The following is a 23,979-nucleotide window of genomic DNA, read 5'->3' as shown; positions in this document are numbered from 1 at the left end:
AGTGACCCATGATCAGAATGAACCGTTTACATGCACCACGATCGGATCAACAATCGGCATAACCCACCTATCTTGATCAGAAAGAAATTTTGATCCAAACGAGTCTGATCGGGGCAGAGTATTCCGAACGGCGTGTTTACATGACGCATTTTTCTTCTGATCAGGTGTTCATTCCGATTACTTTTGTCCATGTAAACGCAGCCAATGACCTTAAAGCCCCGCCCCCAAGTAAAATTAGGCACTCTCAGTGAAAACTGAAAGCTAAGGAGGAAAGAAACAGAGGAAACAAACGTTGAAAATGCAAAACAAATAAATATTATTTTTCATTTGGTATCAGTTTAAGGTTTGAAGTTCTTGTTTAAACTTAGGGGTCAAGTTTTTTTAATTTTCATTATTTCTTTTGGCGTTTTCAATGTGTACTTTTGAGTTATTTTTTTTTTTACCTGATCCTAATTTCAATTCAATTCAATTTTATTTGTATAGCCCAAATTCACAACAACAGTCGTCTTGATGGGTTTCATATAATTTGACCCCATAGCGTGTGGCCCATCAATTTCAGTTTGTTTGACAATTGACTGTTAAATTTACAACTGGATAAATGGCGTGTGATATCATCCATAGAAAATGCCTTGCTTCTGGTTGCAACCAACTGAAGTCAATTCAGTCCCCATTTTTCTGCGATATGTCCTTCACCATGTGAGAAGCAGATGACCTCAGTAAGCCGTGATTGGCTTGTCTACATTTCTGTTGCAACCACTCTCTCCAATCAGGAGTGAGCCTGTTAGAAGGCCACACCCCTTTCCACTGAGAGCGGATAGGGAGGGTCTGTCAATCAAACGTTTCAAACTTCTGACGCTACTTTTATTAAGGCATCTGATTTGTCAGTTTATAACTTAGATAACTTTCACTACAGGAAAAATACCATGAGAAAAATCAGGATTAGCAATAAGATTTTAATAAAAGTTATCAGATCCAGAATGGTTATTCTGACCAATAGAATGACAGAGTAACAGCTGTTTATTTCTTAATAGAAGTCTATGGGGTTTTGCCTTCTTAGGACCAGCAGGTACTTCCTTTTTTGGTACACGGAGGGGGTGGGGGGGTGTTTTTCAGTCTAGTTCTTATTTTACTCTCAATGGTAACGACAAGCTTTTTTACACTGTAAGTTTGTCATCTACTCCTGATTCACAGCAATTTGAATAAAGAAATAACAGAAGAAACACACAAAAACACACATTTAATCTTAATTTTCTTTTTATATTTTCACTATCATGAGAAAAACACCACAAGAACTTAAACACAATTTCATTTTTGAAAGAAAGAAGCAAATTAAAGTCATTTGGAATGTAAACTTTGAAACGTCACGCTGCATTTCACCGCCCGGCCGCTAGCGGCGCTGTGATAAGCCGTAGTCTGAAAAAAGAAGCAGAGGAAGCTGAGCACGTGAGGTGTCCTCGTGTTAAGTTGTTGTTAGCAGACGTTCGGCTCAGAAAATCATCGATTGGAAATGACGAAGGTGAAGAAGGAGAAATTGGATGCGGAGGAGCCCGCCGGCGTCCCGGAGCGCTCCTATCACGAACTGATCGCGAACCTGAACCCGATCGCGCAGCCGCTGGCTTCCAGGAAGCTCAGCAAGAAGCTCTACAAGTGCGTGAAGAAAGGTACGAGTGCGGGACGTTTCCAGGTTGTGGATCAGTCCGGGTCCGACTGGGACCGGGTTGGACCAGGACAGTATTGAGCATTTTTGTGGTTTCAGCTGCCAGAGTGAAGAACATCCGCAGAGGAGTGAAGGAGGTGCAGAAGTTCATCAACAAGGGAGAGAAAGGGTGAGTTAGAACGAGCCGGAGCTGCTCAGGAGGAGGAGAAGCATGTTGGTGGATGAAGCTTCTCATAGGATCCTTTGTTTTTCTCTAGAATCCAGATAATTTCCGTTTGTCTCTGTGCTGCTCTTCATTTCTCATTTTATTGTCTGGAGCTACAGTTCTTTAGAACTTTAATGATGAGAAACTTTGCAAAACCTTTCAACCAAGTTCTTTTCTGTTTTAGTTGGGGTTTAGTCAAAGCGACTCAGTGATGTTGGCCAGTTCACAAATATGACTGCGCATGCGCGGGGTCAAAGGTCAAGGCCTCATTGGACGACAAACTTGGTGATGGTCTCTAACCCTAGCCATGATGAAACATATTCAAAGTTAAAATAACAGGACCATCTGCCCGGTCAGTTAACGAACTAAAGGCGCCCGACGATGCACCAGATGTGCTGCGACACAGGTGTGCTGCGACACAGGTGTGCTGCGACACAGGTGTGCTGCGACACAGGTGTGCTGCGACACAGGTGTGCTGCAGAGGCCTCATCCCCACAGCAGACGATGATAAAAAGGACGTATGCATGCGAAGCATTGGACATGATACAACTTGAGGACTGGATAACAGTTGTCTGGTTCAACATTAGGCCCACATGATGCAGTACTCAAACATTCCAGATCTATAATACTAGTAGAAGGCTTAAATATTCCATATGGACTATCTAAAGGCGTACGACATTCTTCTGTTTCTTTGACAGATCAGAATGCCACTTCTCTGCATTGACAGAAAACAATAACCCGATCCTCTTGTGATTGAAAAGGCTCTTGGGTTGGTGAGGAAGCAACTAAAACATGGCTGACAGAAATGTCAATATTGCTCACTCATGTCACTGAACGGTCTGTTCTTACTAGTATTTGCTGCTTTGGTTTTTTTGTTGCTATTTTTTCATTAGCTGACCCACCAACGGCAAACTGCATCTGCCGATGGACCTGTACTTTGTCTTTGGTTATGTATCGTAATGGCTGCGTTTTGGCTTAGCGGTCACCTTGTCTGCTGTCCATTGAGGTCTCGACCTTTGACCCCGCACATGCGCAGTCACCCGTGTGACTCAGTCTTTTGTGTTTAGTCTGAGGGGGCGTGACCAGAAGTGACTTCATTGCTTGCAAGCTGGTTTTCTGATTGGTCGTTGCTCTACAGGATCGTGGTTTTAGCTGGCGACACTCTGCCCATCGAGGTGTACTGCCACCTACCGGTCATGTGTGAGGACAGGAGCCTGCCGTACGCCTACATCCCCTCCAAAGTGGTGAGTCAGCAGCGCACCTATGCAGGTGTTCCTCTCTTTGAGGACTTCAAAAATAGCAGTAATGAAAGTGGATTTGCAGAGGCGATCCATGAAGGGATCTGCTGAAAGGTGAACCACCACCGACAGCAGTAAAGTTATAACTAAACCTCTGGTACGTTGTGTAAAAGTGAGGAAATATTTCAAATTTTATTTGCTTTCTTCAGAGAAACACATTTTTTCAAACGAGACCAGAACATTAAAGGTGGACATACATTCTGTGAAAGAAAGTTCTGGAAGTAAATACTGAGATGATCTCCACTCACAACCAAAAATCAAATAAATATAAATAGCTTCCAATATATTTATACACTAAACTAGAAATTCCTTACATCCAGTGAAGTATATTTGGGTTACAGTAGCAGCATTCTGGTATGGAGATGTCTTTGGTGGGTGGAGTTCTCAAAAACAAAGCGCTTGAATGTAAAAAGCACAATTTTACAGAATATGGCCTAAACTGTTTAAAATGGATATAAAGTGCCTCTATTGCAAGTTACAGGTACTTAACATTCTCAGCTGTTTCTAACTTTGCTGCTGCTGGGGTGTGTCAGAATTCCTTCACTACTCACTGCATAATGCGTCCACCTTTTTGTAGAGCTGTCTGAATCTACAATTACAAAATCCAGTGCCCTAGAAATTTACCAGAAGTCTCTGTGAAATACCAGTGTGCATCAAGGCTCACTATGTCGGTGAATATAGACCACAATGCATAGTATCAGAACAATTTTTGCCAAAAGAAAATGTATTTAAATGTATTTTTTTAATTAAACCATCAATGTTTTTATCTTCAGAACTCAGTGGACTCATAAATAATGGTGACAAAACGCTCATATGAATTAGATTTTAACTTTGTGAAATCAATTATGTCATATTCGCCATTTAAAATATTAAGCACTGAGCATTGTGTCTGAATTTTCTTTAAAATCCAGGGCACTAAATAGTTTTAGTAGTTAGGGGTTAGGGTGGGAGTTTGTCATCTTCCACTGACACAAGAGAAGGTGCTGTTCCCTCGACTCTCCTGCAGGAGGCAGTACAGTTCACCTCATAAAGGTGTGATGTCACCATCAGGTCTTTAGTTTTAGCTAACCTCAGTTATAATGAGAACTATTTCCAGAGAGTCCACAAAACTAGCAAATATGTTGTAAATAACCTGCAGTTAATCTACTTCTCCAATAGATTTTTGTTAACAAATAACTTTTTTTCTGAACTGGATCAGGATGTTTAGGGGCAAAAGCTGCGTGTTTATTCTGGGATGTCTCGCAACATTTGAGACTTTGTTGTTTTCTTATTCCTCATACATATTAATCCTACTGGTAAAGTCTTTGAAAGCAAACACAATTGACCAGGTGCCATTAAAGCTACTGTTTTCTTCAGGAACTTCAATTTTCTCTAAATTCTCCATCGTTGCCCTTCCTGGGTCAGAACATTGTTGGGATTACACACCAGGGGGAGTCATGGCGGTGATGCTGGTCGGTAGTCTCATAGAAATTAAAAAATGTCGACATTTAGATTTTTTTTAACCTAATGCTCAGCTTATGTAAATGCAACAGCTGGTTGACGAGACGACCCAGAGAGGTTCTGCATGATGGGGAAGTTCATTTGTTGCAGCAGTTCAGTGCAAAATAGAGAAACAAGAAGAACAACAGCAATGCACAAAAACAAGGAAAGGATGTGTAAAAATGTGCAAAAATAATGACATTTAACAACAAGAAGAATCTACACCTATATACACTATGACGACATATTTTATACTTAATAATAAAATTAATCAAAGTAAAAGACATAATATTCGGATGGGCTATGGATGCATGATAACCGGTTGATAACCACGATAACCATGCATATTTAAACTGTGGCATTGTACAATCTAACAGCTGTTGGAATGAATGACCTGCGGAACCGTTTCTTCCTACATGGAGGGTGTAACAGTCTGCAGCTGAAGGAGCTGCTCAGTGCCTCCACTGTCTGATGTAGTGGGTGAGAGGTTTTGACAATAATGGATGTTAGCTTGGCCAACATCCTCCTTTCACCCACTTCCTCCACAATGTCCAGTGGACAGCCCAGGACAGAACTGGCCCTCCTGACCAGCTTGTGGAGTTTCTGCCTGTCCCGGTCTGTGCTGCCTGCTCCCCAACATGCCACAGCGTAGTGCAGGGGTCGGGAACCTTTTTGGCCAGGAGAGCCATAAACGCCACATATTTTTAAATGTAATTTCGAAAGAGCCATACAATAATGTAGTGTCCCTTTCCCACACTAAGGCACGGAGACTTAACCTCTTTTAGGGTTCTTTATTCTGGTTACTGTAGACCGCAACAAACGCCGTACAATCAATTCAGCAACTCCTGAATCTCTCCCGCCGAGACGAGAGCGCTTCTCCCAACTTTATATTCCCCCGTCCTGCTCCAGCCCTCCCATTTCCTTATTCGGCCCACAGCTGAACCCCATTGGTCCAAACTCCCTAACAACAGGCTGAGCGACAGAACTGAGGGCCAATCAGATCTCTGCTTGAACGATGCGTTCCATGAACTCCAGAACTTTTAACGCGGCCCAACAGCCAAGTTAAACTCAGTCCGCGACAATATGTTTAAAACTAAATATACAAATGAATGTGTGCATTTCATGTAATTTCAACATTTTTAAAGTCCAATAAGTCTGTGGATTCTTTTTAATAACATTGTTATACTGTTGCTAATAAATGATGAGTATTTCTCGTGGTAGTTTTGCTGATGGTCTAGTCTGGTTGATCCGTGGTGAGTTTCTGCTTCATGCAGGCGTTGAGACTTTAAACGTGATCGTAGGTCTGAATGTTCTTTAGATGTGAGACAGACATGGAACCAAACACACACACCCACGCTGCAGGAGTGACGGGCAGCAGGTTTACATTTTTACCATCTCTGCGCGATTCACCTGCTGCCGGTCCCCCCCCACCCCCCCACCCCCTCTGCTTTCTTCCTCACACATCCCGTCCCCAAAACTGCGCGCTCTTCCTCAGGGAGGCAATTCAAAGGTTTCCGTGTGGTACAAACTCTGTGAAATAATAGATAACAGTAAACTGATAGTTTTTTCTCCAAGCACCGCTACTACTGCGCGCCTCTGGCATTGCATCGCGCCCGAGAAGGACTGGTCTAATGAAAAAAAAAAAGTATAATTAAGGATTTGTCTGCGAGCCACATGTGACCATCAAAAGAGCCATATATGGCTCGCGAGCCATAGGTTCCCGACCCCTGGCGTAGTGGATAGCAGAGGCTACCACAGATTCATAAAAAGTCCTTAAGAGAGGCCTACACACTCTAAAGGACCTCAGAAGGTGGAGGCGACTTTGGCCCTTCTTATACAGGGCATCGGTGTTGTGAGTCCAGTCCAGTTTCTTGTTGAGGTGAACACCCAGGTACTTAAAACTGTCCACTATCTCAATGTCCGAGCCCTGGATGCTCATCGGTGCGTATTGTGTCTCCCAGTCCGTGGTCTGGAAACAGTCTCTCAATCTCTTCCTGGCCTCATCAGTCCACGCTCTCACTGACTTCTGAGGTGGTTCTCTTCTTGCCCTGGGTTTGTATTCAGGAAGCAGATGCACCATGTTGTGATCAGAGCGGCCGAATGGGGGGAGGGGTTGGAGTCATATGCGTCCTTAACGTTCGCAAACAGTAAGTCCAGCGTCTTGTTCTCCCTAGTGTGGCACTTAACGTACTGAGTGAAAGTGGGGAGAATGGAGGAGAGCGAGTTGAAGTTGGTTGAAGTCCCCACTGATGAGAAGCAGCACCTGTGGGTGCCGGGTCTGCATACGCGTCACCGCTCCATGGAGTCGCTCGCAGACTGCCTTTGCGTCGGCCGATGGAGGGATGTACACGTTAAACACTATAACATGAGAAAACTCCGTCGGAATGGAAAACGGCCAAATGCCCACAGCGAGAACCTCAATGCCACGCGAGCAAAGCTGTTCCTTTACAGAGGCGTGCCCCGGGTTGAAACCATCTCTCATCAATAAACACCTCCAGTTCTCCTCCTTTCTTCTTACCACTGTCTCTCTAACTCCTGTCCGCCTGAACCAGTTTGAATCCATCCAGGGCGACCACAGAGTCCAGTGTCGATTCGTTCAGCCACGTCTCAGTGAAACACATGAGGCTACACTCCCTGTATTCCTGCTGTAACCGGGTCAGCACCATCAGCTCGTCCATCTTGTGGGAGACATAACGGACGTTTCCCATTTGCACCCTCATCTCCTCTCCCGAAGCCTACGTCCTGCTCCACAGCCTCTGTTTCCTCTGTATTTCAGGTGGAACCTCAGGTCTTTCAGTGTAGAGAGCTAACTGCTGATCCCTGGAGTAAACAATGGAGCCATGTGCGAAGCTGAGGGGGCCCGCCGACGCATTCCCAAAGAAATAAAAAAACAATGAAAAACAGAGAGCTAAAATAATTAAATTGGTCTCCCTACGTGCAGACTTGCAAAAGGCATTGACCACGTAAAAAAAGCCTGTAAAGCGGGCCAAAAAACGACAGAAAAGAAAAGAAGGAAAAGAAGAGCTGCTGCTCCTGCAGCGCCATCATGAAATAAAAAAACTAAACCACAGAGAGCTGCACAGAGATAAAAAAGCCGCAGTTTGCCGACCCCTGATCTAGACGATCTGCTGCGGGTTCAAACCAAGCATCAGAACAGGGAAGAAAGGTGAAGAAGTGTCTTTGAACGTGGCATGGCTGTTTGTGCCAAATGCACTGGTCTAAGTATTTCAGAAACTCCTGATTTAGTGGGATTTTCACCCACAACCATCTCTAGGGTTTAAAGAGAATGGTCTGAATCCAGTGAGCAGCAGTTCCGCAGGCAGAATGGCCTTGTTGATGCCAGAGGTCAGAGGAGATCGACCAGACTGGTTCCAGCTGATAGAAAGACTACAGGAACTCAAAGAACCACTGGTTCCAACCGAAGACCACACATGGTGCCACTCCTGTCAGCCATGAACAGGAAAAACATTGTCTGGTCTGATGAATATCCATTTATGCTGCCACATTCAGATGGTAGGCTCAGAATTTGGCATCAATAACATGAAAGCAATGGAAATTTTGTTTACCGCCCATAATTCAAAGTAATTGGAATTCTCAATTGACAATTCAATTTGCAATTCAGGTTATATCTTATGTCTTAGTCTGTGGCATTCTACATTTATCCACCAATAATCTGCTTTGATTTCAGTTGTGTGTAGTTTGAGCTCCTAAAAAACAAAAGTACTGCTATTTTCAATGTGTGTTCAGCTTCTTGCTCTTATTGTGAAGGACTGACCCGTGACTCTTCTTTTGAAAGGACCTGGGTTCAGCAGCCGGCTCTAAGCGACCAACCTGCGTGATCCTCATCAAGCCCCACCAGGACTACCAGGAGGCCTACGACGAGTGTCTGAGCGAGGTGTCGGACCTGCCCAAACCTCTGTGAGCTGCCTCCAATCAGAAGAAGCTCCGCCTTTACCAGTTTCCACTGATGAGCGACACCATCCTGAGAGGCAGCTGCGTTACCTTCAATGAACTCATGAAATCTGATATGATTTCATTTCTGCTGATCTGGACTCACTGAGGAGTTTTTCAGTTTTTTATTTTATTAAAAAAAGATGATGGACTGAACACAGTTGGAGCTTTTTATTTGAATTAAAGTGTGGGGGAGGGACTTATAATCCATGCTCCACCTTTGTAGCTATCGAAGGGTCAGGTTACTTTTAAATAATAAGGAACTGAGGTGTCTTTCATCAGCAGCAGTTTTATTTAGCCTCAACATGATTTAACTGCATCTTGCATCTGAGCACTGCACCTCCTTCAGGTCATCCATCCATCCAAATCCCCTCACAGCTGCTTAAAGATAAATGAGTAGTGATGGGCAGATGAAGCTTCATGAAGCATTGAAGCCTTTCATCCAGTTGATTTATTCCAGTGCTCTCCGTCACAAACCTACACTTTGAAAGGTTCCTGAAGAATTTGCATCGTCAAAACTCATGGCAAAGTCTGAACTGCTTTCTTAATCAGTTGCGTGGTATACAGTCGCTCAGTGAAGCCTTAGGCATCCTCATTTTTAGCTCCTCCCCTAAATGAAGCCTCGCTACCCGCATTGCAGAGACGCCTCAATACAGAATGTCACGTTACTAGATGAGCTCCATAAGCAATGTAACAAAGATTAAACACTTGACACCGAGAAAAGTATTTATTTCCAACAAATAAAGTATATAGTTTTTAGATAAAGTAGATTGTGAATCATTTACTCAAAGTATGAAAACCTTAAAAAGCATCATAAAATGTGAAAGGCTGGTAATCAGTGAGATGACAATCTGGTGTATCATTACACAGCTCCAACATTGCTCACCTGTTTCTGATGAACTCCTGCCGCTCTGCTGAAACTATGTCCTAGAAATCGACAGGCTTGATTTCTTTTGGCCACAAAACAGAATAAGTAAAGGATGATGCCTTAATTATTCCATTTTCAGAAATGAATGGACGACACAGAAGCCTGAACCCCATGAAGTCAGTCAATTTCTGACTCATACACTTGTTTGGTTGCAGTTCGTTTCTTCTCAATCATCCTTTTTTACGCTACACCACGCACTGTGGGCTTTTGACATAGAAGAAGAGAACGCCCCCCAGATTCCCGTTCAGGGACACGTCTCGTAGACTCCATCGTCCTTCGCATCAATGTGGTAGATGTTCTCTTCCACCTGAGTGGGGCGTTTCATCTGCGGGGGGCGGCTCAGCCTGAAAAACAAACACCCAGCTGTCAGTCCAGCTTCACATGGAGCATCTCAACCCCCTGCTACCTGAGATGGAGCGGTCCTTGTTACAGCTGAGTTTGAAATGAAGATCCACATTTAGTTTCTCCTGTAATGAACTTCTGTGTTGGAAAACCTGTCTCTTTCTCAGTATTTGTATAAACATGAACACTTTAAAGACCCCTAGTTTAGCTGTTGCACTGATAACATTTCAAAGTACACATACTATAGTTAGGTGCGTAAATGTGGGCACCCCAACAGAAACATGCCATCAATATTTAGTAGATCCTCCTTTTGCAGAAATGACAGCCCCCAAATGCTTCCTATAGCTTCCAATAAGGGCCTGGATTCTGGTTGAAGGTATTTTGGACCATTCCTCTTTGCAGAACATCTCCAGTTCAGTCAGATTTGATGGCTTCCGAGCATGGACAGCCCTTTTAAATCCCACCACAGATTTTCAATAATATTCAGGTCTGGGGACTGAGATGGCCGTTCTAGAACATTGTACTAGTTCCTCTGCATGAATGGCTTTGTAGAATTAGAGCAGTGTTTAGGGTCATTGTCTTGTTGAAGTATCCAGCCCCGGCGCAACTTCAACTTTGTCACCGATTCTTGAACATTGTTTGTAAGAATCTGCTGACACTGACTGGAATCCATGCAACCTTCAACTTTGAGAAGATTTCCGGTACCTGCACTGGCCACACAGCCCCGAAGCATGATGGAACCGCCACCAACTGTGGGTAGTAAGTGTTTGTCTTGGAATGCTGTGTTCTTTGTTCGCTAAGCATTCCGCCCCTTGTAATGTCCAAATAACTCCATTTTAGTTTCAGTCCACAGCACCCTATTCCAGAGTGAAGCTGGCTTATCCAAATGTGCTTCAGCAAACCTCAAGCGACTCTGTTTGTGGCATGTGCGCAAAAAAGGCTTCTTCCGCATTACACTTCCATCCAGCATCTCCTTGTGCACAGTGGGCTGAATGGTTCAACGATGCACAGTGACACCATCTGATCATGTTGTAGGTCTTTGGAGCTGCTCTGTGGGTTGAGTTGGATTGTTCTCACCATCCTTCGCCTCTGCCTAGCTGAGATTTTTCTGGGTCGGCCACTCCGGGCCTTTGCTTGAATTGTGCCTGTGGTCTTCCATTTTCTCACTATATTTCTCACAGTGGAAATTGACAGCTGAACTCTCTTAGCAAGCCTTTTGTATCCTTCACCTAAACCAGGGGTCGGGAACCTATGGCTCGCGAGCCATATATGGCTCTTTTGATGGTCACATGTGGCTCGCAGACAAATCTTTAATTATAGTTTTTTTTTTTTTTCATTAGACCAGTCCTCGGGCGCGATGCGATGCCAGAGGCGCGCAGTGGTAGCAGTGCTTAGAGAGAGAAATCTGCGCCAGCGCTATCAGTTACTATTATCTATTATTTCACAGAGTTTGTACCAGCTGGAAACCTGTGAATTGACGTGCCTAAAACTGCGCGCTCCCGTCTCTGAGAAAGAGCGCGCAGATGCGGGGACGGGATGTTAGAGGAAGAAAGCAGAGGGTGGGGGTGGGGGGTTGTGGGGACAGCAGGTGAATCGCGCAGGGATTATAAAAACGTAAAACCCGCTGCCCGTCACCCACTGCAGCGTGTGAGTGTGTGTTTGGCTCCACGTCTGCATGTGATCAGTCTGTCTCACATCTACAGAACATTCAGACCTACGATCACGTTTAAAGTCTCAACGCCTGCATGAAGCAGAAACTCACCACGTATCAACCAGACTAGACCATCAGCAGAACTACCATGAGAAATACTCATCATTTATTAGCAACAGAATAACAATGTTATTAAAAAGAATCCACAGACTTATTGTACTTTAAAAATGTTGAAATTACATCAAATGCACACATTCACTTGTATATTTAGTTTTAAACATATTGTCGCGGACTGAGTTGGATGGCTGTTGGGCCGCGTTAAAAGTTCTGGAGTTCATGGAACGCATCGATCATGCAGAGATCTGATTGGCTCTCAGTTCTGTCGCTCAGCCTGTTGTTAGGTAGTTTGGACCAATGGGGTTCAGCTATGGGCCGAATAAGGGAAATGGGAGGGGCTGCAGCGGGAGCAGGGGAATATAAAGTTGGGAGACGCGCTCTCGTCTCGGCGGGAGAGATTCAGGAGTTGCTGAATTAATTGTTCGGCGTTTGTTGCGGTCTGCAGTAATCGGAATAAAGAACTTTAAAAGAGGTTAAGTCTCCGTGCCTCTGTGTGGGAAAGGGACACTACATTATTGTATGGCTCTTTCGAAATTACATTTCAAAATATGTGGCATTTATGGCTCTCTTGGCCAAAAAGGTTCCCGACCCCTGACCTAAACTATGATGTTGAACAATCCTTGTTTTCAAGTCATCTGACAGCTGTTTGGAGGTTCCCATGTTGACATTCTTCAGAGAAGATGCAAAGAGGAGAAAAACTGGCTCTTGGCCACCTTAAATACCTCTTCTCATGATTGGCTTCACATGAGTATGTAGATCAAGGGTCAATGAGCTTGTAATACAAAGGTTGTGTTCCAATAATTATTGCTAAAGGTAGTCAAATCAATAAAACAACAGAAGTGCCCAAATTTACGCACCTGCCTTTTTTGTATAAGTAATTATTGCAGAGTTTCCTTAAATCTAATAAACTTCATTTCACTTCTCAAATATCTCTGTGTTCATCTGCTATATGATATATTTAAATGAAATTGATGATCCAAATAACCAATGATTTATGAAGAAAAATCTTGAAAATTATCAGGGGTGCCCAAACTTTCTCATACCACTGTAATTTAACAGGGAAAATGTAATCAAAACAAAGAAAAGTCATATTCAACACAGACATGTCAATGTCTGTCAATGTGAAACCAAATTTATTCAAATGTTTTCTCTTTTTCTCAAATGTTTTTTTTCTCTTTTAAAAGTGTGCACACAACTTCGTGTAAGAGCATGATTTTCATTTTGACAGTTATCTATTTCCTTCCTCCTATAGCTTCAGTGAGGTCAGTGACTCAAAAAAAACCTCAAATAGGACAGAACATTTCTGTTGTTGGCACACCGTGCATTTGAAGCTATGATTCTTATGTAGATCTTTTGAAGCTGGTCGTTTCCAAAGTAGCCCACAAAGTTTGTACAGAAAGCTAAAAACTGGCCCACGTGGCAGCATCATTACATACAAAGCTTATCTGATCTCCTGAGATCACCTCTGCATCTGCAGACAGCGGAACATTGCAAGATTGCAGGTTTGTTGCAAGATAATTTGTCTAATAAAGAAGTTTTAAAAAGTAATCACATTTTCTTAATAAGGGCTACATTAGAGGAAATAAATATTTGATCCCTCTTTTCCAGAAAGACAGTAGTTTGTGACTAAATCGTTTTTAGCAAAACCTGAGGTAGGTCGTTTCTTGTAGTTGATGTTTCTAAAGATATCAGGAAGAACTTTGGTCCACTCTTCTTTACAAATGACTATTTCTACAATTTGTCCAATTTGTCAAATTTTTACAATTTACAATAAAAAAAAAAAAATTGACATCGGGTGGTTGCATAAGGAATCGAGCATTTGCAGATGACCACATATTTTTTGTATATATTTTATTTTTATTATTGTGATTATTATTATTATTGTTATTATTATTATTATTTAATATTTATTTATTTATTATGAATCTCCTTTTTGATAATAGTTTCAATAATAATTGTAATTATAATTTTTAATAATTTAAGATTCTTAATAATTTAATATGAATTTCATTTTTTATGTCCTTTTTTGATGTTATATAGATTATTTCTGAATGTCGTTTTTTGCTGCCACAGATATATGAAATTTCCCCATTGTGGGATTAATAAAGTCATCATCTATTTATCTATCTTCCACATCATTCAGATCTGGTTGCTGTTGCTTAGCAACTCTGAGCTTCAGCTCTATCTCCAGAGGTTTTCTACAGGATGGAGGTTCAGAGACTGGCTGGAAGACCTTTTCCCAAATCATGTATAGCTCAAACTTCAGGTCGGTCTGCACGTGTCCTCTTCAGCAGGAGGTTTGACCTCTGCAAGATGTTAAACCATTGCAGCATAAAGCATTACCAATGGTTTCCGTGGTGACTGTGGTTCCAGCTGCTTTGAGATCATCAACTAACTCCTGCCGTGTTGTTTCATGACAATTTCTCTGTTCTCATGTTCATGGAAACCCCACCAGGTCAGATCTGGTCTGGAGCCCCGTAGCTAAAGGTGGATTGATGGTCATGTTCTTGTATTTTGGCACAGTTGCAGCAACAGTTGCCACCTTAACCCCCAGCTTGTTGTTGATGGTTCCATTCTAGTCTTGTGCAGGTCTACAATCTCCTCCCTTAAATCCACTGAAAGCTCTTTAGTCTTTCCCGTGTTGGAGAGTTTGGAGTCTGACTGATGGACTGATCTGTGGACAGGTGTCTTTCTACAGGTGATCAGTTCAAACAGGTGTCTGCAATACAGGTTGATTAGGAGAGTCTAACTGGTCTGTATGAACCAGGGGAATCATTTGTAAAACTTTGCGTAGGATTTGCGTCAGAAGTGGCGTACGGATGAAACATAGGAAGTGCGTACGCACAGAAATATTCGGATTTATAAAACCGTGCGCACGCACATCCTACAGATTTTTCCCTTAATAAATCACAATCAATTCTAAATGTAACGCAGCTTTTGCGGCTTCATGACACGCCCACAGTTGCCCATAAATAGTCCATGAAACGGCCACAAGTTAATATTCATTGATTGCGAAACCATGGCAAACACAGGGAGGAAATCAAAAAAACGTAACTTCACTCAATGTGAAGTAGAAGTTATCGTTGGCGAGGTGGAAAAGAGGAGAAAAGTGGAGAAAAATGTTGTTTGGAGGGCACAGTGTGGGCATTACTAATGCCAAAAAGGCACTTGAGTGGCAAACGGTGGCAGACGCCGTAAATGCTGTAGGCTCAAAACCTCGGACCGTGGCCGAAATAAAAAAGAAATGGTCGGACATCAAAGTCGAGGCAAAAAAACATCTAGCGCTCCATCGGAATCATGGGACGAAGCTATTATGCCTTTTAACACGTCTGGCATTACCCGGCTAAGGGTCGGCTGAGTTATTCCTGACCTGTCAGCCAATTCCCTCTGAAAAGTGCCAGTCGCCAGGAATCCCAGTGTTGTTAGTACTTGAAGTGGGACTGGCACGACATGGTTCCTCCGAGTGTTCCTCTGTAATGCCGGGCCCAAAAGCCCGCAGAGGTCCAACAGGACGGCTCGAGGAAGTCGGAACCGGCTCATAAGCCACTCGTCCTCGTTTGCCAGCAAGTCTTCTTGCTGTCTAAAGATGCGTTCACTCCGAATTCTTCCATTTGCCACATCTTCTAAGAGCGCAAGATCAGCCATTGTGCGTCATTACGCATTGTGATGGTGCATTATATTTCCATCCATTTAATTACATCTGACAAGCTACAGATGTCGGGAATAATCGACGTGGAAATAGGAAATTGATCAGCGCAAATGTAATTTTTTGTTGCTTTCTGAATGGTTGAGACGTACGCCATACATTGTTTTATCAAAAATAAAACAAACTAAAGGCATATCCATGAATACCATAATTCTGTAGCTTATGAAGAAATGTTTTACTATGAAAACAACTTTCCCTAGTGGACATCTATCTATCTATCTATCTATCTATCTATCTATCTATCTATCTATCTATCTATCTATCTATCTATCTATCTATCTATCTATCTATCTATCTATCTATCTATCTATCTATCTATCTATCTATCTATCTATCTATCTATCTATCTATCTATCTATCTATCTATCTATCTATCTATCTATCTATCTATCTATCTATCTATCTATCTATCTATCTATCTATCTATCTATCTATCTATCTATCTATCTATCTATCTATCCATCCATCCATCCATCCATCCATCCATCCATCCATCCATCCATCCATCCATCCATCCATCCATCCATCCATCCATCCATCTATCTATCTATCTATCTATCTATCTATCTATCTATCTATCTATCTATCTATCTATCTATCTATCTATCTATCTATCTATCTATCTATTTGCACCTATATCTGCTCCGCCAGACGGACACATTGATGAGAATATCAGTTCAAATATGCAAATATGTATTCATTTAAATTTCTGTTGTAATTTTCGTTAGATTTTTTTTGTTTGTTTCACTGCTGATCGATCAAACGGGTGTTCGTGTAGGCTGTTAATTGTAAGACTTGCTTTGTGAAGTCTTCATGTTATTTCTGAGAGGCAGTATTGTCACTTTCACTTTCACGTGTTTCTTCCATCTGCCGACTGTGTCGCCGTTTCTCATTTCACCCATTATTGCGTAGAGAGTGGCGTACGCCTTCTTTTGTGCGTACACAACGTTTATAAATGAGGCCCCAGGACTCTTCATGGTTACTACGGGATCAAATTCTTTTTACCTTCAATGAAATTCAAATAAATGTAAATACATTCTTCAAAGCTGATTTCTTGATTTTCTTTGTGATTTTCTTTCTCTGACTGTTAAAATGAAACCACCATTAGGAGGACATGAGGGTGTGAGTAAAGAAGATGAAGAGGAGAGGGTCAGAAGGCAGATAGATGGTTCTGGTGCCTTTTAAAGGGAGCAGCTGAAGGACCAAGAAGACGTTTTCAGTAACAGAAGTTACTGAAGTTACTGTCTGGGGCCAAAAATTGGGCAAACCTGTACAGTGCATGCAGGAGGCCCGAACAAAAATGTAAAGATCAGAGACCGCTCGCTGAGGGCATGCTGCAGGTGACATATTGTAGCGGACACCTGAACAACATGTACGTAAGGGTAAATTTGGTGAGACACGGGGGGGACATATGGATCCCCCCCCCCCCCCCCCCCAAAAAAAAAACAAAAAAACAAGCAAACATGCAAACTGCATAAGCAGCCAATCAGTGATGTTCAAAATAAGTTTATGCTCTGTGCTTGCAGCTTTACTGTTGAAAATGAGGAAATTAGACAATCAGATTATAGTTTGTGTGGACATCTTATACCTTTCACATGCACACCCCAAGTGTGAAGCATTTTCACACAGTCTGTAAGAGGCCAGTACTTCCAACTTACCAATGACTAAAGTGTGGTATTAGGACACCTCATGACAGCATCACTGTACGTCATTTGAGCGTGCAATTTAGATTATTTAAAAAAATACTTCATGATTCACATCTACACACACAACTATGGTACGTTCCATTTTCATGACATCCCTTGAGGTGGCCACACAAGCCTCAAAGGAACTGCAAGACACACCTGTGCCTCCCTTAGGATGAGGCTGCTCCCCTCTCTGACCCTGTAAGGGCCTGAACAACCCAAAACCCCCCAGCACCCGTAGGGGTGCATGTGATGAAGGCATGATCATTTCACACATTCTGCTCTGATGCAGCGTGTGTCTTCAGTTCCTATGTCTGCAGGAAAGGCCCTTTCCCAATATATGCAGTTTTTCTGCATTTAGGAATCTGTCTCCTTTTTGAAGAGGCTGTTTGTTGCGTGTGCGTGGGCAGTCACGTGCGCGCTCAGTGCAACAATTCTCAGGCTCTGAGCGGGCCGCTGCTGCTGTCAGTTCAACCACACTGAAGCATCAAAGGTCATTTTCAGCTTCTCTTTTTAGAGAGGAAAGCCTCAACAAGAGTTGCCACAGCAACGTGGTTTAAGTCTTTAAGTCTTTACCGGGGTTTCAGCAAAAGGCAGAAAATGAGTTCTGACAGTGAAACCGAGGCGGCGGCGAGGGGGTGGGAGGTTTGAAGCCTGAATATCTGCAGTTGAGGTGATGCAGAAGCAGCTGTTCTGATCGTTCAGCCAAATCTCAGACACACGTTTAGAATCTGCAGAAATGAATGGGACTTCCATTAAAACTAACTTCAAATAATTATCTAAAGATAATGTTTTAATGAGGTTTAAGGATTTATAGTGCAGCTTCAAATTCTAAGAATAAAAAATCAATTGATAAAAAAGTGAAGACTAAGAATTATTTTCATTTTCTTTGGACAAATCTTCTTTCAGTGAAATGTTTTCAGTCACCACCTCTTATTGAGCAAAATGTAAAAACATTTCTGCTCAGATTTAGTTTTTGCTGTGAGTTAAGAATATACCACACTGTGGTGGGAATATTATTGTTAGAAATGAACTTAAAACATTTCACCACGTGTCCATGCGGTAGTGCTTGTGGTGGATAATGACCATCTTCAAACCAACAGCCTAAAGTCAGGAGCGTGAAAGGTGGTTTTCCTCATTATTAGCATTAAACATTATTTTTCCAACATTTCTGTCTGAGAAACTGATGACACTGCAACAGACTGGCGAACTGTCCAGGATGTCCCCTCCCTTCGCCCACAAGTGGCCGGGATAGGCTCCGGCAGCCCCGTGACCCCGAAAGGAATAAAAAAACGGCAGAAGATGAATGAATGAATGAAAAACTGATGGCATGACTTTCAAACTCATAAAAATATAGTTTTCAGGTCTTGAATGTCACTGCAGTGACGAAATGAAAAGCAATGTAACTGTCGTTCCCTTATAAACAACAGATTTTTACAAAACATACATTTATTTTAAATGGTCTTGTATTTAGGTAGACTTGCATTAATTTTAAGATTGAGGCAGTCTACACTGAAAGAGATTGTGAAGGAAATTGTTTTATTATTATCATTGTTAAAATGTATTTGTTTAAATGTGTGTTTAAATTTTAATTCAGATTGACCTTTTAGAAAACAGTTCTGTGTTTGTTAATCTGCTTCTCATCCCAGCTAGGAAGAGGGGGTTTTACGACACACTGTCCTGAGTTGATAAAACTGTTTGAACTTAGAATCCAACCAAAAAGGGTCATTTGACGACACCCCTTAATGAACTTTTCTCTTTGTCTTGAAAATGTTGCCTCCTTCTTGTGTTCTTAATAAAAGCAGCACGAGGAGAGGCAGACCTTTGAGAAGAGAAGCGTGGTAGACGTTTTCTGTCACTCTTGCTCCTCTCCCTCGTGCATGAGAAACTTGATTCTTGTTGTGGTTTGTTGTTTATATTTGTGTTATGTCTAGATGCATTTATCTGACAGAGATGCTTTAAATTCTGTCTGACTTGGATTTCAAGAATCTTTCATGCATTTGTGTTTCCTTTTTCATCCTCTCTCACACCAGAACAGCTGAACATTCAATCATTACTTTCCTAATTTGAACCTTTTAAAGATTTTTAAAGATTTCACAATTTGTCATTGAGAAAAGACAGAAAATGTCTATTATAATTTAACAGTGGATTTTAGTTTTGGTGCCAATTAGAGACCAGAAAATGTCAAAAATAAGTGTAATAATCCAGCAGTGGGGTTGCAGGAGACCTTTGAAAAGACCTTTGAAATCTGCATTTTTTCTGTTTTAAATGGGTTATTTGTTCTGGAGTCATTTGTTTTGTTTTTGAATGGTTTAACCTTTCAGCAGTTTTCAAAAATCTTCATTTTAGTTAAAGTTTTTACAGATTAAATTAAAAAAGGTGCTTTGACTGGAGGTCACGGCATTTGGTTCTGCACGAAGACAGCTATACGCATTCAAACTTAGATTTGTTGGGTACATCTTAATGAGACAGAAAACATGAATTTTTTTGTTGTTTATTTTAAATAAATGAGAAAGTGTTGAAGTGTGTAAACTTACGTCATTAGACTAGATGTTATGTTCATGTCATGAAAAATGTTCATGTGTTGGTCTAACAGCTGCCAGTGTGCGATTTTCAGGAGACAAAAGGACGAAAACGGCTTTCAGAGTTCAGACCTGCTGAGCTCAGTCTGACTCATCTTCATCAACAGCTTTAGATGGAAACAGATGTGACTCTGCTTCTGCTTATGAAAGACCGTGGCGTCCCACACGCCCTCTGAGGGGTTTCTTTCTGGGTCAGGCAGCTTGGATGCTCTCACAGAGGGTCTGCTTGCTGAGAGGGGTCTGAAGTGTTTCTGTTTTACTGAAACGTGCAGTACTACATGCAACGCTCTGATGCTGAGGTTTAAGATGTGTCAGAGGTGTGCAGGCGAGGTTCCTCAGCAGACCTGGGCCTGTGCTGATTCCGAGATGCAGAAGATGACATGAGTCACGCGGAACATACTCACACTTTCTGCTTCTTCCATCTTCTGTCTGCAGAAACACAAAACCACACACAGTAAATACACAAAACCACACACAACAGATTCACACTGACCTGCTGCAACACTTACCCATGATGATGAGGACGCCTGCTGTCACCAGAACCAGCAGCATGAACACGACCGACGCCAGAACCACCAAGGTGACGCCCTGAAAGCACAACCAATAAAATGAGTCAAATAACATTCTATGTTTGTCTAACCCCCCAAAAAGACACACAAATTAACAGAAAAAATCAAAGTCATCTAACTCCAACGCTTTGGATTAGTTTCCTACGTGAGGTTGTGTCTGGGTTTCAGTTGGACTTCATTGGATCATTTGTTTCCATGGAGGATCCTGGCTGCAGCACATCTGACAGAAAAGACAAGAGTAACAACCCCTGGTGCTGTGTGTTGACCCCTCACCTTATCTGAGTCCTCCAAGGCTGAAGCAGTCCGGTTGTTGTCTGTGGAGGTCATGTGACCTGCAGGACAAGGAACTGAAAGCACATGCTGTTAGAGAAGAAAGTCATGGAGACGTCCAAAGCATTTTCTCTGAGTCAGTCTGCTGCAACAGGAAATCTCACTGATAGAATGAAGGAACATGCAGACGATGAAGAGCTTTTTCCAGCTGTCACATCATTCAGCTGCATTTTATGACCACAGAGCTGACTGAATTGACAAACGGATTTAGATTAAGCAAAAATATGAACAAAGCTAAGAAACACAACCCTGCAGGACCTCCTCTCTGGAGTCAGTCTGCTAGCTCACACATTCTGGGAAATTCAGCGATCACAGCAGATCAATGGAGATAACTGCACAGTTCACCTGCTTTTGCCCTGTCAGCACTTCCCCTTAAGTGTGAGTTTAAAGTAAATTGGAATAAATCCACCCCAGACTATTTCTGACTGAACTGAGTCCATCCGAGCCCAGAGTCTGGATAGTTGATCAGCTGTGGTCACTTTGCTCTCAGATATGGTTAAGTGAACTGTGCTGAGGCCAGACATACAGGTGATCCAGAGCAGGGCTCAGAAGAACACAAACCACAATATAAACTAAACTACAAACAACATTGTGCTCTGAAGATTGACCAAAGTGGAAAATATAAAATAAATGTTTACATGTAGCAGATCAAGCAACCCCAAGCTCTTCATTTATTATCTGCAAGCTCATCAAGAGAATGCCAAGAGTGTGCAAAGCAGTAATCAAAGCAAAAGGTGGCTATGAAGAACCCACAATATGACATATTTTCAGTCGTTTCACAATTTTTTGTTATGTAAATAATTCCACACGTGTTAATTCATAGTTTTTGATGCCCTCATTGTGACTCTACAATTTTCATAGTCCTGAAAATAAAGAAAACTCTTTGAATGAGAAGGTGTGTCCAAACTTTTGGTCTGTACTCCATATAGTACAGGACCATCTAGTGCCCTGGATTTTAAAAGCAATTCAGACACCATTGTCACTACTTTTTATTTTTCATGGCGAATATGACATCATCGATTATATTAAGTTACAATCTAAATAATATGAGTGTTTTACAATGACTGTTTATGAATCAACTGTCTTCTGAAGATGAAAACGTTGATAGTTTCTTTAAAAAAAATCAATTAAAGATATAAAAATTAGAGCTAGATTTTCTGAAAGCCAGAAAAAATGCCCACGCTTTGATGTAAAAACGTTTTCTGTGAGGGAAACGATTCCCGAGATTTGGAAAAACGAATCTACTAAAAGTCTCTGTTCTTCTCTCTCCACTCTGCTGCTTAGAGCAGCTGAAAGCCGTTTCACATAGAGACTCATTCATAACTGGAAACTCGCTCACACCGAGCAGCTGGATGGACTGCAGTACGAAGCCTCCTCTGTTGCACACACTGTGACAAGGCATCGAGTCCAGCTGCTCGCTTCAGAGACATGCACATGCATGTCTCTGAGGCTCCATACTTTACAGCCTTCGCACCAGTAGAACAGTCCTGATCTAACTCACAGCAGACTGACTGCTGTGAGGAGAATGCAAAACACATCAGGACTAGTTTTCTCTCTGCAGCAGCACCTCTGTGACAGAGCCAGCTGAGTTCTTTGTTCCACATTTAAAAGTTGTTTTCACAAATGAAGCTCAGCTTTCTTCTGATCTTCCTCTGTCAGACAAATAGATCCATGAATGTCTTTGTGTTCCTCATCTGAGCTGGAATCTGGATCTAACCTATATGACTGGATGAATCTGATATTGATCACTATATTGTTGCACTGTTAACATTAGGATGGTGTTGTGAGGCAGTGGTAGAGAGAGTGTGAACAAATAGATGATTGGAATTATAGACAGCATGCTCCACACCAACAATCCCACCCATAACTCAGAGGTGAATTTCTAATAAACTCCTGCTGCTCTACAGAAACTATGTCCTAGAAAACAACACAGGCTTCTTGATTTTAGCTAAAAACGACATCATTATAATTGAAAGACCACTGGGAACTTTGAAAATAGATCAGATCATCAAAGTTGGACTCTAAAGATGTAGTTAAATCCTTCATCCCTCCTAATCCTCATCAGGTTACCTGAAGTTGGAGTGGCTGCTGTGGTCTGATGAATGTCTGGTGATGAAGATGTTGTTCCTGATGAAGGTGTGGAGATCAAACGTGGTGCTGAAACAGATCATGGATGCTTGAAAGTAGATTTTTAAAATTCAAACTGCTGGTGATTCTTTGATCATTTTCTCACCTCTGTTAACAGTTAAGTGGACAGGATGTTTCTCATCATTGAATAGTCCACTAATCTCCACTCTGCATCCGTACAGTCCAGCATCTTCCTCTGTGACGTTCATGATGGTCAGAGAAACGTCTCCTTCATCCAGTCGTCCCTGCAGCTGATACCTGCTGGAAGCTCTGCTTTCTTTGATCACTTTATGTCCGTCTGTGGCGAGGAGCTGGTTGCTGCATTTGCTGTCGGGAAGAGGACCTCGACCCCAGCACACCTCTGTAGGTCCGTTGGTTTTTATGTCATATTTACAGGGCAGAGTGATGTTCTGACCCGTTCTTCCAGTGACATTCTTCTCACATTCAGAGACTGAAGACAGAAACAGATAAACAGCTTTTGAAACTTCAGCCCCTCTAACCACAAAGTCTTCTTCACACTCTGCAGTTGCTTCTCTTCAAGCACTTTTCTGTTTCTGAAACTCCCGTGTGTGAAGCCATCTAATGACCAGATGACCCTTAAGGAATGCCTCAACATCTTGGTTCTTCTCCACAAACATCTGTTTGTGGAGAAGAACAACATCTCAACAACTCAAACTCACTACAAATGAGTGAAACTTAGAGGTCCTGGTTCAAATCCCAGTCCAGCCTCCACTTTGTTCTGAGCAGTTGTGATGAGGAGGAAAGAGAAACTGCAGTAAAACATCAAACATCTGAATTCATGCAATAAGTTTCTGCAGAAAATAAAGGAGATGCTGCTGCCCACAGAGCTGAGGAAGTTTATGCTAAATAAAGACCTGACCCACTGAAGTCCAGCTGAAGCTGAATGTTGGTTTGTTTCACATACCTGTGAGGAGCACCAGCAGCAGCACCAGGATCTTCATGACTGACAGTTATCGCACAAACACACACTGACACACTGCAGTACAGAGACACACTGAGTCACTCACAAAAGAGGAACAAACCACAGAGCACCAGCAGACCCAGAGGCAGAACCACACCTCCTCTTCCTCTCGCCATCTTCGTGAGATTAAAAACTGAGTGAGGTTGGACTAACAAGCCACCTGTGAACTTTAATTTCCTTCAGAACTCCAAACCACAGCTGCATCCTTTGAAACATGTGTTAGTTTGTAACGTCAGTCAGCTGACCAGGCCTTTTACTGCAGCACTTCCTTACTATCTAGTTCAGGGTTGGCGAACAAGTTTGACACCAAAAAGCCGAAATTTTTAACTGTGAGAGTCAAAGAGCCACACCACACACTGACCTGCCAAGA

The 23,979-nt window shown here is 42.2% G+C and overlaps 2 protein-coding genes across 2 annotated transcripts; one reads left to right on the top strand and one right to left on the bottom strand.

Moving 5' to 3' along the window:
• The first annotated feature begins 1,403 nt into the window (after positions 1 to 1,403).
• Positions 1,404 to 8,746, top strand: nhp2 (NHP2 ribonucleoprotein). Its single transcript, XM_004076040.3, has 4 exons — positions 1,404 to 1,661; positions 1,757 to 1,826; positions 3,001 to 3,106; positions 8,436 to 8,746. Exons 1-4 carry the CDS (start codon positions 1,508 to 1,510, stop codon positions 8,559 to 8,561), a joined length of 456 nt encoding a protein of 151 aa, XP_004076088.1. The 5' UTR covers positions 1,404 to 1,507; the 3' UTR covers positions 8,562 to 8,746.
• Positions 8,747 to 9,294: 548 nt separating this feature from the next.
• On the bottom strand, positions 9,295 to 23,733 carry LOC101168228 (hepatitis A virus cellular receptor 1 homolog). Its single transcript, XM_004076039.4, has 7 exons — positions 23,553 to 23,733; positions 22,734 to 23,078; positions 22,571 to 22,657; positions 20,444 to 20,517; positions 20,111 to 20,189; positions 20,006 to 20,030; positions 9,295 to 9,862 (listed from the first exon to the last, which is right to left on the bottom strand). Exons 1-7 carry the CDS (start codon positions 23,587 to 23,589, stop codon positions 9,763 to 9,765), a joined length of 747 nt encoding a protein of 248 aa, XP_004076087.1. The 5' UTR covers positions 23,590 to 23,733; the 3' UTR covers positions 9,295 to 9,762.
• Positions 23,734 to 23,979: the final 246 nt, after the last annotated feature.

Source organism: Oryzias latipes, chromosome 14, assembly GCF_002234675.1.
Source record: "Oryzias latipes chromosome 14, ASM223467v1".
Taxonomy (NCBI): Eukaryota; Metazoa; Chordata; class Actinopteri; order Beloniformes; family Adrianichthyidae; genus Oryzias; species Oryzias latipes.
The sequence above is the reverse complement of the archived record's forward strand: the minus strand, read 5'-3'. Positions and strand labels throughout refer to the sequence as shown.

Excerpts from the sequence above, each read along its gene's own strand:
- LOC101168228 (XM_004076039.4), bottom strand. The coding sequence starts at position 23,589 with ATGAAGATCCTGGTGCTGCTGCTGGTGCTCCTCACAG. Across the intron at positions 23,079-23,552 it reads GCTGCTGGTGCTCCTCACAG|TCTCTGAATGTGAGAAGAAT; the intron begins GTATGTGAAACA and ends TTCTGTCTTCAG. Across the intron at positions 20,031-20,110 it reads AGGCGTCCTCATCATCATGG|ACAGAAGATGGAAGAAGCAG; the intron begins GTAAGTGTTGCA and ends GTGTTTCTGCAG.
- nhp2 (XM_004076040.3), top strand. The coding sequence starts at position 1,508 with ATGACGAAGGTGAAGAAGGAGAAATTGGATGCGGAGGAGCCCGCCGGC. Across the intron at positions 1,827-3,000 it reads ATCAACAAGGGAGAGAAAGG|GATCGTGGTTTTAGCTGGCG; the intron begins GTGAGTTAGAAC and ends GTTGCTCTACAG. Across the intron at positions 3,107-8,435 it reads CCTACATCCCCTCCAAAGTG|GACCTGGGTTCAGCAGCCGG; the intron begins GTGAGTCAGCAG and ends TTCTTTTGAAAG.